This window comes from Pristis pectinata, chromosome 40 (assembly GCF_009764475.1).
Source record: "Pristis pectinata isolate sPriPec2 chromosome 40, sPriPec2.1.pri, whole genome shotgun sequence".
Taxonomy (NCBI): Eukaryota; Metazoa; Chordata; class Chondrichthyes; order Rhinopristiformes; family Pristidae; genus Pristis; species Pristis pectinata.
The window spans coordinates 1,428,698-1,442,899 of record NC_067443.1 but is presented as its reverse complement, the minus strand read 5'-3'; the positions used below and the strand labels follow the sequence as shown (position 1 = coordinate 1,442,899).

At 47.7% G+C, this 14,202-nt stretch overlaps 1 protein-coding gene across 1 annotated transcript in view; it reads left to right on the top strand.

The window, feature by feature from the left end:
• The window catches only part of LOC127587498 (tetratricopeptide repeat protein 24), a 57,941-nt gene that overhangs the window by 4,939 nt on the left and 38,800 nt on the right, over positions 1 to 14,202 (top strand). The window contains exon 2 of the mRNA XM_052045858.1: positions 792 to 1,541. Coding sequence (XP_051901818.1) covers positions 815 to 1,541 — 727 coding nt within the window. The 5' untranslated portion in view covers positions 792 to 814. The remainder of the gene's footprint in view (positions 1 to 791; positions 1,542 to 14,202) is intronic.

Here is a 14,202-nt window from a genome sequence, read left to right as displayed (position 1 = left end):
TTCTTAAATATTGTGACAGTTTTTGCCTCCACCTCTCAGGCAGTGAGTTCCAGATTCCAATCACCCTCTGGGGGAATTTGTTTATTATTGTCACTTGTACCGAGGTACAGTGAAAAACTTGTCTTGCATACCATTCGTACAGGTCAATTCATTACACAGTGCATTGAAGTAGTACAGGGTAAAACAATGCAGAATAAAGTGTCACAGTTACAGAGAAAGTGCAGTGCAGGCAAGACAATAAGGTGCAAAGTCATAACGAGGTAGATTGTGAGGTCAAGAGTCCATTTTATCGTACAAGGGAACCATTCAATACTCTTATAACAGCGGGGTAGAAGCTATCCTTGAGCCTGGTGTTACGTTTGTTTAGGCTCTTGTATCTTCTGCCTGATGGGCGAGGGGAGAAGAGAGAATGTCCTGGGGTGGGTAGGGTCTTTGATTATGTTGATTATGTTGGCTGCTTTACTGAGGCAGCGGGAAGTGTAGACAGAGTCCAAGGCGGGGAGGCTGGTTTCCGTGACGCACTGGGCTGTGTCCACGACTCTCTGCAGTTTCTTGCGGTCATGAGCAGAGCAGTTGCTGTACTAAGTGGTGATGCATCCAGATAGGATGCTTTCTGTGGTGTATTGATAAAAGTTGGTGAGTGTCATTGGGGACATACTGAATTTCTTTAGCTTCCTGAGGAAGTAGAGGCGCCGTTGAGCTTTCCTGGCCATGCCGTCCACGTGGTTGGACCAGGACAGGCTACAAGTTCTTCCAATGTGCATGGGTTAACGTGCTGTTCTCTCTCGTAGGTCCAGTCCAGGGCACTGGGGTTATGGCCTCTGACGTGGTGGCTCCAACTGTGCTACAGTGTGCTGGCCCGGCCCGACTCGAGGGCAAGAAGAAGAAACGAAAGAAACGGCAGGAGGAGAGCGAGGGCGATGAGGACCGTCTGGAGGTCCAGGCCGAGATCGAGGGTCTCACCAAAGCCGGGAGCCAGGCTCTGGCCCAGGACTGCCCTGAGGAGGCACTGGCCGCCTTCAAGAAGGCCTTCCTGATCTCGCTGGACACAGGGGACCAGAGCGTGCAGAGGGCCTGTGCCTTCAACCTGGGCGCGGCCTACGTGGCCTCAGGCAGGCCGGCCAAAGGCTTGGACTTCCTGCTGAGGTCACAGCCGGCCGAGGGTGGCGAGAGGCAGGGCGACCTCTACTTCAACCTGGGGATAGCCCACGAGGGGCTGGGAGACGTGGAGAGCGCTGCCGAGCACTACCAGCAGGCCCTGGCTCACTACCAGGCCTACCAGCCGCAGGGCGAAGCAGACACTTGCATGAAGTTGGCCAGCTGCCGGGCAAGGGTGGGGAACCCAGCCCAAGCCAGCCGATGCTTCCGGAGGGCGGGCCAGGTCTACCGGCAGGGGGGGAGCCCCGACATGGCCGCCGTAGCCCTGAACGAGGCCGCCAGACACATGCTGCAGTGCCGGCAGTTCACGGCCACCGAGATCACCGAGGTACTGAATGAGTGTCGGACCATCTGCAGGAACATTCAGAACAAAGCCCTGCTCGGTGAGTGTTTGGTCATTGCTCACTGGTTCACTAAAGTCAAAGTCAAGTTTATTGTAATCTGCACGAGTCCATGTGTGCACAGGTGCAATGTAAAACTTCCTTGCAGCAGCATGTTGGCGGAATATAGTCTTAATGGTAGGACTCTTGGCAGTGTGGAGGATCAGAGGGATCTTGGGGTCCGAGTCCATAGGACGCTCAAAGTGACGGCGCAGGTTGACTCTGTGGTTAAGAAGGCATATGGTGTATTGTCTTTCATCAATCGGGGAATTGAATTTAGGAGCTGGGAGGTATTGTTGCAGCTATATAGGTCCCTGGTCAGACCCCACTTGGAGTATTGTGCTCAGTTCTGGTCGCCTCACTACAGCAAAGATGTGGAAGCCGTAGAGAGGGTGCAGAGGAGATTTACAAGGATGCTGCCTGGGATGCAGAACATGCCTTATGAAAGCAGGTTGAGGGAACTCGGCCTTTTCTCCTTGGAGAGACGGAGGATGAGGGGGGACCTGATAGAGGCGTATAAGATGATGAGAGGTATTGATCAGGTAGATAGTCAGAGGCTTTTCCCCAGGGCTGAATTGGTGGCCACAAGAGGACATAGGTTTAAGGTGCTGGGGAGTAGGTACAGAGGAGATGTCAGGGGTAAGTTTTTTACTCAGAGAGTGGTGAGTGCGTGGAATGGGCTGCCGGAAACGGTGGTGGAGGCGGATACGATAGGGTCTTTCAAGAGACTGTTAGATAGGTACATGGAGCTGAGTGAAATAGAGGGCTATGGGTAAGCCTAGTAATTTCTAGGGTAGGGACATGTTCGGCACAGCTTTGTGGGCCGAAGGGCCTGAATTGTGCTGTAATTGTTCTATGTTCTATGTTCTATCACAGGCACAGAGCATCAGATAAGCAGCTTTCACAAGAAAAATGTAAATTATACAATATTATACAGGAAGGAACACAATTAGAACAAAAAAAACAAAATCCATTATCATGCAAAGTGGTCATAGTGTTGCTATACTGAGGTAGTGATTAAGGTTGTGCAGGGTGGTTCAAATACTGAATGGTTCATGATCAAAGTCAAGTTTATTGTCATCTGCACAAGTCCATGTACACAGGTGCAAAGAAGAGCTTACTTGTAGCAGCGTCACAGGCACATAGCATTAGGGACACAAGAAAAATATAAATTAAACATAGATTATGCAAAGTTATACAAGAAAGAACACAATTAGGACAAAAAAACAGAGAAAAAAGTTGAAGGGAAGTCGCTGTTCCTGAACCTGGTGGTGTGGGGACTTCAGGCTTCTGTACCTCCTGCCCGATGGGAGCTGCAAGAAGATGGCACAGCCCGGATGGTGGGGGATCTTTGATGATGGACGTTGCCTTCTTGAGGCAGCGCCTCCTGTAGATACTCCCGATGGTGGGGAGGGATGTGCTCGTGATGTATTGGGGCTGAGTCCATGACTCTCTGCAGCTTCTTACTATAGATTTAGATCTTTATTAGTCACATGATACATCGAACACACGGTGAAATACATCTTTTTGCGTAGAGTGTTCTGGGGGCAGCCCGCAAGTGTCGCCACGCTTCCAGCGCCAACATAGCACGCCCACAACTTCCTAACCCGTACGTCTTTGGAATGTGGGAGGAAACCGGAGCACCCGGAGGAAACCCATGCAGACACGGGGAGAACGTACAAACTCCTTACAGACAGCGGTGGGAATTGAACCCAGGTCGCCGGCGGTGTAATAGCGTCACGCTAACCACTACACTGCCGTGCCTGCCCCAATTATATTGTCACTTGTACCAAGATACAGTGAAAAACTTTTGTTTGCGTGCCATCTAGACAGATGATTCTGTATATAAGTACATTAAGGTAGTACAAAAGGAAAAAAAAACAACAGAATGCAGAATAAAGTGCTACAGTTACAGAGAAAGTGCAGTGCAGGCAGACAATAAGGTGCAAGGGCCACAACAAAGCAAATCGAGAGATCAAGAGTTCATCATTATTGTATAAGAACTCCGTTCAAGAGTCTGACAACAGCAGGACAGAAGCTGTCCTTGAACCTGGTGGTACGTGTCGCCAAGTGTTTTATATTTTCTGCCCGATGGGAGGGGGACATATGAAGAATGACCTGGTGGGAAGGCTGCTTTCCTGAGGCAGCGGGAAGTGTAGACTGAGTCCATGGAGGGGAAGCCGGTTTCCGTGATGGACTGGGCTGTGTCCACAACTCTCTGCAATTCCTTAAGCAGAGCAGTTGCCGTACCGAACCGTGATGCATCTGGATGGGATGCTTTCGGTGGTGCATCTAAAAATCAGTGAGCGTCATCGAGGACATGCTGAATTTCCTTAGCCTTCTGAGGAAGTAGAGGCACAGGTGTGCTTTCCCTCTAAGTGCGTCACTGCTGGTGAGTGTTCCCCTGAGGTGTGTCACTGTCGTGCCCTTGGGTCTGGAAGAAACCATAGAACCATAGAACAATACGGCACAATACAGGCCCTTCGGCCCACCATGTTGTGCCGCCCTTCAAACCACACCTAAGACTATCTAACCCCTTCCTCCCACATATCCTTCTAACTTAAGTTACTCCATATGCTTATCTAACAATCTCTTGAACTTGTCCAATGTATCAGCCTCCACCACCACCCCAGGCAGCGCATTCCATGCACCAACCACTCTCTGGGTGAAAAACCTCCCTCTGACCTCACCCTTGAACTTCCCACCCAATACCTTAAAGCCATGTCCTCCTGTTTTGAGCATTGGCGCCCTGGGAAGGAGGCGCTGGCTGTCCACTCTATCTATTCCTCTCAATATCTTGTATACCTCTGTCATGTCTCCCCTCGACGACAACATCTATCATGTCTCCCCTTGACGACAACGACGACAAGCATTTGTATAGTGCCTGCTACCACCTCAGGATGTCCCTGTGCTTCACAGTCGACAATGATGACACAAAACTAGGTGCATCTTGTGATGAGGATATTGTGACCCTGCAGCGGAACTGAGTGATGGGGCAAAACTTGTCAAATGGAGTTTAATTGGAGGAAGTGTGAGGTCACACACTGAGAAAGGGGAATCAAAAGGTGGATTGTTATCTAAGTGGAGAGACACTGCAAATGAGGGATCTGGAGGGAAAAATAAACTGCTGGAGGAACTCTGCAAGTCAGGCAGCATCTGTGGAGGCAAAGGGTGATCGAATGGCCGAATGGCCTAATCCTGCTCCAGGTCTTTATGGGATGGCGACATTTCGGGCTGAGACCCTGACCAGTTCGGATACAGGGTTTCAACCCATATCGGCTATCCCTTTGCCTCCACAGATGCTGCCTGACCCGCTAAGCTTACATAGAACAGTACAGCACAGGAACAGGCCCTTCAGCCCACTATGTCTGTGCTGAACACAATGCCAAATTAAACTAAATCTCTTTTGCCTGCATATAACCCATATCCCTCCATTCCCTGTACATTCACAGGTCTATCTAAAAGCCTTTTAAACCCCTCTATCATATCTGCCTCCACCACCACCCCTAGCAGCACATTCCAGGCACCCACCATTTTCTGTGTAAAACAACATGCCCCGTACATCTCCTTTAAACTTTATTCCTCTCAGCTTAAATGCATGTTCTTTAGTACTTGACATTTCTACCCTGGGGTAAAAGTCTTGCACTGTACTGCTGCCACAAAACAACAAGTGTCACGACATACGTCAGTGATAATAAACCTGATTCTGAGATTCTGACTGTCTATCTCTGCCTCTCATAATTTTAAAAACCTCTATCAGGTCTCCCCTCAGCCTCCAACACTCCCCAGAGAAAACAACCCAAGTTCATCCAACCTCTCCTTATAGCTCATGCCCTCTAATCCAGGCAGCATCCTGGTGAACCTCTTCTGCACCCTCTCCAAAGCCCCCATATCCTTCCTGTAACGGGGCGCAATACTCCAAGTGTGGCCTAATCAAAGTTTTATACAGCTCAACATGTTTTTTGCTGCATCTTCCAGCATCTGCAGTCTCGTGTCTGCAGAGGGATCTCAATATTCTAGTGCATGAATCACAAAAAGTAAGCAGGCAGGTCCAAGTAGTTAAGAAGGCAAACGCCATTGTCCTTTATTGTAAAGGGTTTAAAACAGGGAGGTTTTGCTGCAATTATGCGAGTTGCTGGTGAGGCTGCAAATGGAATACCGTGCACAGGTTTGGTTCCCTTACCTGTCTCAGAGGTTTTCAACCTGTGGTCCGCGGCGGGTTGCCAGGGGGTCCGTGAGCAAGCCAAGGAAAAAATGGAAAAGTGACCTGTGACAAAGACGTAGCTTACTTGCTTTCTCCAGTTTCCTACAATTCAGAAAATCGGCCATATCTGTTCTATCTGTTATAGGCGACAATCTTAGAGACTTAGACGGTGTTCCCTTCTGGTAAGCTGCCGCTTAATATTCGATTTGTGTAGTCAGTAGTGTTCACTACTATTCTGTTGTGCACTGTAGTGTCAGCGAGACTGAGTGACATTGTTGGTGTGCCTAAATAATATTGCTTACTTACCGTGCATTTATGCCACAGTGACGTCACTGTTAAACAAAAAGTGTGCAAGCGTGTAAATTTTAGATTAGTTTTGATAATTTTGTTTATCAGTAATAGTAATTAAACTGTCCAGCGTGTATTGCTGAGTGTGGAGAAATTTCTGAAGAGAAAAGCTGACCAGAAACCAGAAGGTTCTGATGACGAAGGGGATAAGGGTGACCGAAAGAGAGAACAATGCAAGTACGATCCAGAATACATTTCATGTGGCTTCATCGCAGTGGGGACAAATGCAGACCAACCTCTGTATGTTGTGTGTTTGCAAACACTGTCCAACGATGCAATGAAACCAGCGAAATTGAAGCGCCATTTAACAAGAGTGCATCCAGATATTGCCAGTAAGCCGAAGGAATATTTTGAGTGGCAAAAGGAGCTGCACCTCAAGCAGAAAGGCAAAATGACAGCTTGTGCCACTGTAAATGAGAAGCGTCTTCGTGCATCATATTTGGTAGCATTACAAATAGCACGTTCCAGAAAGCCTCACACAATTGGAGAAGAGCCTATACTGCCTGCAGCAGTAGATATGTGCCAAGTTGTATTGGGAAAAGAATCCAGTCAAAAACTGAAAGCCATTCCACTGTCTGATAACACAGTAAGCAGAAGAATTGGCGATATGGCAGAAGATATACAGAGCCAGCTGATAGCACGTCTTCAGCAAGTCAGATTTGCGATTCAGCTCGATGAAAGTACTGATGTTGCCAGTGCTGCGCAGTTGTTGGTTTATGTTCAATATTGCTGGTAAGGAGAGGCTTTGGAAGACTTTTTGTTTTGCAAGGCGTTCCCAGGGTTTACAACCGGTGAAGAACTTTTCCGTGTCCTTGACACTTTTTTTGTACAATCGGCATTGGTGTGGACACAGTGTGTTGGAGTATGCACGGATGGTGCTGCCGCAATGATGGGACGGAAGTCGGGTCTAGTCGCATGAGTGAAAGAAGTAGCTCCACATGTAGCAGCAACCCACTGCATGATTCACCATGAGGCTTTGGCTGCAAAGGATATGGATGAAAATCTTGTGGATGTGTTTTCCACGTGCATTAAAATCGTTAACGTTATCAAAGCCAGGCCACTCAGTCATCGTTTGTTTGAAAACATATGCTGTGAAACGGAAGCCGAGCATAAGCATTTGTTGCTACATACAGAAGTCAGATGGCTGTCACGAGGCTGTGTTGTGCATCGTGTATATGAATTGTGAGATGAACTGCTCATTTTTCTAAATGAGCGTAACGGATCATTGGCACAGTTCTTGACAGATGAGACGTGGGTTGCCAGATTAGCTAATCTTGCAGATATTTTCAACATTTTGAACAGCTTAAATCTATCATTGCAAGGACCTGGCTCAAATGTTCTGAAAACACATGATAGAATCAATGCCTTCCAGAAAAAACTCCATATCTGGAAGGGAAGATGTGAGCAAGGCATCTATTATATGTTTCTGTTGCTGCCTGACTTTCTGACAGTGAACGAGACTAAGACAGAGGCCATTGTGAGCACCGTTTTGAACCATATTCAACAGCTGTCACATTATTTCCATGAGCATTTCGGTGACGATGACATGAGCATGTTTGATTGGATTTGAAATCCGTTTGAATGCATGCTTACTGATTTAACTGGACGTGAACAAGAAGAATTGCCTGAACTGTCATCTGACAGGACTTTGCTCTTGCAGTTCAACCGAATGTCACTGTTGTCATTCTGGATAGCATGTTCCCAGGAGTATCCACCGCTGTCCGGCAAAGCCATCAATGTTCTGTTACCATTTGCAACCACTTACTTATGCGAAATGGCATTTTCTGCAGTCATTGCCATGAAAACCAAATTCAGATCAAGTCTGAATATTGAGGATGACATACACGTATGTTTGTCGCACATACCACCACGTTTGGACAAACTCTGCAGTGTAAAACAGGCACAATCTTCACATTGAACTGAACACTGAAAGACACCGCTGGGAATTATCGGTGATTGAAATAGTCACTCTTTCAACAGGGACTATGTGCAGTATGTTGTATGCATGAACTATCAATTGTTTGATTTTGTGGGCTTTGGGGGTCCGCCATCTAACAAGGACATCTTCTGGGGGGGCCACAGCATGAAAAAGGTTGAAAACCACTGACCTATCTAGTGGCTTTGGAGGCAGTCCACAGGAGATTAACCGGGATGTTCCTGGGATGAGAGGGTTGTCCTACCAAGGGAGACTAAACAGGTTGGATGTGTGTTCCTTGGAGTTTAGAAGAGTGAGGATGGCCATACTGAGACATGTAAGGTCCTGAAGGAGTAGATGTTGAGATGTTTTCACTAGTGGGAGTCATACGAGGAAGTCATTTGAAACAGAGGTGTCTAAAGATTTCTATCTGCAGAAGGTGATGAATCTCTGGAAGTCTCTACCCTGAAGGATCGTGGAGACTGGATCACTGGGGAGTATTTGGAGGAGGTAGATTTTTGGAATATCGTGGAATTGAGGGCTGTGGGGAACTGGTACAGAAGGGGAGTTGAGGCCTGAGGCAGATCAGCCATGATCATATTGAATGGCGGGTCAGGCTTGAAGGGCCGAGATGCCTCCTCCTGCTCCTGTTTTCTCGTGTTCTTGAGTGTGTGTTCACTGTTATAGGGGAGAAAAGGAGCAGCCAAGTTCTCATAGAATCACACAGCACAGAAGCAGGCCCTTTGGCCCACCATTGCAATGCTGACCATTGTCCTATCTGTACTAACCCCATCTACCAGCAGCTGGTCCGCACCCAACCATGCCTTTTACATCCCATTTTATTCTCCCCACATTCTCCTCAACTCCCACCCAGGATTCTACCACTAACCCCTGCCCTGGAGATATTCACATCCAACCACAGCAACTGATTGGGTTTTGTTAAAGTATCTCATCAATTAATCGCACGACTTACCAGCAGTCTGCTGACATCTCTCTTCACCTGTAAAGCCTGCAGTTGCAGTAAACCTCCGATAATCCGGCATCCTCGGGACTTCGTGCGACTGGACTACTGGATGTTGCTGTACTGATACACATTCATCTCACTTTTTTTTCCAATATTACACAGTAAGACATCTTTATTAGTCACATGTACATCGAAACACACAGTGAAATACATCTTTTTGCATAGTATTCTGGGGGTAGCCCACAAGTGGCGCCACGCTTCTGGCGCCAACATAGCACGCCCACAACTTCCTAACACGTACATCTTTGGGATGTGGGAGGAAACCGGAGCACCCAGAGGAAACCCACACAGACACAGGGAGAACGTACAAACTCCTTCCAGACAGCGGCCGGATTTGAACCCGGGTCGCTGGCACTGTAATAGCGTTATGCTAATCACTACGCTACCATATCAGAAGTTTCTCAGTGAAACTGATGAGTTCAAAAGGAGTCGGGGAATGGATTGGTGGTGAGGGTGAAAAGTGTGTGGGAATTGGGACCTAGGGAGTTTGAAGAAAGTGCAGAGACAGTGGCCCCAGTGAGTTTAATGGGAACGTAGGGAACAGGTGCCAGATGCTGAACCATTGGGAGTTCTGAACAATTGAATGGCGTATTATTGGAGTTTTACTCCACTTGCAATGCCCTTCAGTGAGGGTGTCACATTTGCCATTCTGTTATCCTCCGGCACCCGCCCCATGTTGAGGGACGATTGGAAGATTATGCCAAGTCCTTGCGCTATTCCATCCCTGCCTCCATCAGCAACCTGGCAAACAAGCCACCTGGACCAGGTGACATCCACTCCGAACACAGCCTGCCCTTCCACTTCACCTTGACCATCAATTTCCAAGAAAGCTCACCAGCGCCTCTACTTCCTCAGGAGGCTAAAGAAATTCAGTTTGTCCCCTTTGACACTCACCAACTTTTATTGATGCACCATAGAAAGCATCCTATCTGGATGCATCACGGCTTGGTACAGCAACTGCTCTGCCCAGGACCACAAGAAACTGCAGAGAGTTGTGGACACAGCCCAGCGCATCACAGACACCAGCCTCCCCTCCTTGGACTCTGTCTTTACCTCTCGTTGCCTTGGTGAAGCACCTGGGTCATTCTCTCTTCTCTCCTCGTCCATCAGGCAGAAGATACAGGAGCCTGACGTCACGTACCACCAGGCTTAAGGACAGCTTCTATCCCACTGTGATAAGACTATTGAATGGTTCCCTTATACAATGAGATGGACTCTGACCTCACGATCTACCTTGTTGTGACCTTGCAGCTTATTGCACTGCACTTTCTCTGTAGCTGTGACACTTTACGCAGTACTGTTATTGTTTTTACCTGTACTACCTCAATGCACTCTGTACTAACTCAATGTAACTGCACTGTGTAATGAATTGACCTGTACGATTGGTATGCAAGACAAGTTTTTCACTGTACCTCAGTGAAATAAACCAATACCAATACCAGTACCCCAACAACTGGCATCACATTCCAGAGAGCTATACTCTCTGGGAAAGGTGCACCAACTATCATTTGGTATATCTGTATAGTTGTATTGTTTAAATGCACATCATCTGGTTTATCATCAAGTCTCGCCCATTGTGTCCACGCCCGCTCTTCGAAAGAGTCTTCTTGGCCCCGTTTTTATCCTTCACCGTCCAGTGAATATTTATCTGGTTCCCTTGTAAAAGTTTAAAATAAGAACATAGAACAGTACAGCAGAGGCCAGGCCATTCAGCCCACAATGTTGTGCCGATCTTGATGCCAATTTATACTAAATGTCCTCCATATCCCTCCAATCCCTTCATATTTCATGTGTTTATCTAAAAGCCACTTAAACTCCACCAATCTGCCTGCTTCCACGACTACCCCTGGGAACCCATTCCAGGCACCTACCACTTTCTGCACAAAAAAAATCTTGCCCCCAGCATCACCTCTACTCTACGCCCTATACACTCATGACTGCGTGGACAGATTCTGCTCTAACTCCCATCCACAGGTTTTCAGATGATACCACCATATTGGGCCATATCTCAAATAACGATGAGTCGGAGTACAGGGAGGAGATAGAGAGCTTAGTGACATGGTGTCATGACAACAACCTTTCCCTCAAAGTTTGCAAAGCAAAAGAGCTGGTCACTCACTTCAGGAGGAGGGATAGTGTACATGCTTCTGTTTACATCAATGGTGCTGAGGTTGAGAGGGTTGAGAGCTTCAAGTTCCTAGAAGTGAACATCACCAATAGTCTGTCCTGGTCCAGCCACGTAGATACCACCACCAAGAAAGCTCACCAGTGCTTCTCCTTCCTCAGGAGGCTAAAGAAATTCGGCATGTCCCCTTTGACCCCCACCATCCTATCTGGATGCATCGTGGCTTGGTGCGGCAACTGCTCTGCCTGTAACCGCAAGTAACTCCAGAGAGTTGTGGACACAGCTCAGCACATTTTGGAAACCAGCCTCCCCTCCATGGACTCTGTCTATACTTCTCGCTGCCTCAGTAATCAAAGACCCCACCTACCCTGGACATTCTCTCTTCTCCCTCCTCCCATCAGGCAGAAGATACAAAAGGCTTAAAGCATGTGCCACCAGGTTCAAGGACAGCTTCTATCCCACTGTTATAAGACTATTGAATGGTTCCCTATTAAGATAAAATGGACTTTTGACCTCACAATCTACCTCGTTATGGCCTTACACCTTATTATCTTCCTGCACTGCACTTTCTCTGTAATTGTAACACTTTATTCTGCATTCTGTTATTGTCATCCACTTTGGAAGAAGAAATAGAAGATCAGATTATTTTTAAATGGTGAAAGATTGCAGCGTGCTGTCGTGCAGAGGGACTTGGGAGTGCTTGTGAATGAATCACGAAAGGTTGGTTTGCAGGTGCAACAGGTTATCAAGAAAGCAAATTGGCCTTCATTGCGAGAGGGATTGAATTTAAGAGCAGGGAGGTTATGCTACAACTGTACAGGGTACTGGTGAGGCCGCACCTGGAGTACTGCGTGCAGTTCTGGTCTTACTTGAGGAAAGATATACTGGCCTTGGAGGCGGTGCAGAGGAGGTTCACCAGGTTGATTCCGGAGATGAGGGGGTTAGCTTATGAGGAGAGATTGAATTGCCTGGGAACATACTCGCTGGAATTCAGAAGAATGCTGGGGGGGATCTTATAGAAACCTAAAATTATGAAAGGGAGAGATAAGATAGAGGCAGGAAGGTTGTTTCCACTGGTAGGTGAGACTAGAACTAGGGGACATAGCCTCAAGATTCGGGGGAGTAGATTTAGGATAGAGATGAGGAGAAACTGCTTTTCCCAGAGACTAGTGAATCTGTGGAATTCTCTGCCCAGGGAAGTAGTAGAGGCTACCTCATTAAATATATTTAAGACACAGTTAGATGGATTTTTGCATAATAGGGGAATTAAGGGTTCTGGGGAAAAGGCAGGTAAGTGAGTCCATGGCCAGATCAGCCATGATCTTATTGAATGGCGGAGCAGGCTCGACAGGCCAGATGACCTCCTCCTGCTCCTATTTCTTATGTTCTTATGTCCTTATGTTTTACCTTGTACTACCTCAATGCACTGTTGTAATGAATTGATCTGTATGAACGGTATGCAAGACAAGTTTATTTTACTTTAAACTTCCCCCCTCTAACCTTAAAAGCATGTCCTCTGGTGTTTGACATTACTACCCTGGGGAGAAGATTCTGACCATCTACCCTATCTATGCCTCTCATAATTTTAAAAAACCTATGTCAGGTCTCCCCTCAGCCTCCAACGCTCCAGGGAGAACAACCCAAGTTTGTCCAACTTTTCCTTATAGCTCATACCCTCTAATCCAGGCAGCATCCTGGTAAACCTCTGCTGCACCCTCTCCAAGTCTCCACATCCTTCCTGTAATGGGGCAATGTTTTACCCCTTATAACCCTGGACTCGTCAGCCAGGTTTAGAGCAGCATAATTGGGGAGGTGGCGAAGATGCTCAGAATGTTCAGAAGTGAGAAAGAACGCTCTCCACTGTACATCCGTAGAGATTTGTATAAGTCTTTCGTGATGTACCAGACCTCCTCAAACTCCGAAAGAAATACAGTCAAATGTTCCTTTACAACCTCAGGATGCACAGCCATAGAGTCATAGAGCAATCCAGCACGGATACAGGCCCTTCGGTCCAACCAGTCCACACCGACCACAGGCCCCACCCAGCTAGTCCCAATTTCCTGTGTTCAGCCCATGTCCCTCTAAGCCCCGTCCCTCCATGTACCTATCCAAGTGCTTCTTAACTGATCCTGTTGTACCTGCCTAACCCACTTCCTCTGGCAGCTCGTTCCATTTCCTCAACACCCTCTGTGTGAAAAAGTTGCCCCTCACGTCCCTTTTAAATCTTTCCCCTCTCACCCTAAACCTCTGCCCCCTAGTTTTGGACTCCCTAACCCTGGGGAAAAGACTGTTACCGTCCACCTTATCTATGCCCCTCATGATTTTAAACACTTCTATAGGATCTCCCCTTCTGGAGTCCAGGAAGTAGATAGAATGGTGACCGTCAGGGGAGGGAAAACAAAAAAGAAAACGAACAGGCAGATAGAGCAAAGGACCCCGGAGGCTGTTCCCCTCAGTAACACGTTTTCCGCTTTGGAAGCTGTTGAGGGAGATGACCTGCCGGGGCCTTGCAGCAGAAGCCAGGTCTGTGGCACTGGGACCGGTCCTGCTGCTCAGAAGGGAAGGGAGGAGAAGAGGATGGCGGTAGTGATAGGGGACTCGATAGTCAGGGAAACAGATAGGAGGTTCTGTGGCAGTGAGCATGAATCCCGGATGGTATGTTGTCTCCCAGGTGCCAGGGTCCTGGATGTCACTGATCGGGTCCACAGGATTCTAGAGCAGGAGGGAGAACAACCAGAAGTCGTGGTTCATGTTGGTACCAACGACGTAGGTGGGAAGAGGAACGAGGTCCTGAAAAGTGAGTTTAGGGAGCTAGGCAGAAGGCTGAAGGATAGGACCTCGAGGGTAGCAATCTCGGGATTGCTGCCAGTGCCACGCAATAGTGAAGGTAGGAATAGGAGCAGATGGCAAATAAATGCGTGGCTGAGAAGTTGGTGCAGGAGGGAGGGTTTTAGATTTTTGGATCATTGGGATCTCTTCTGGGGAAGGTGGGACCTGTACAGAGAGGACGGGTTACATCCGAACCTGAGGGGGGCCAATATCCTTGCA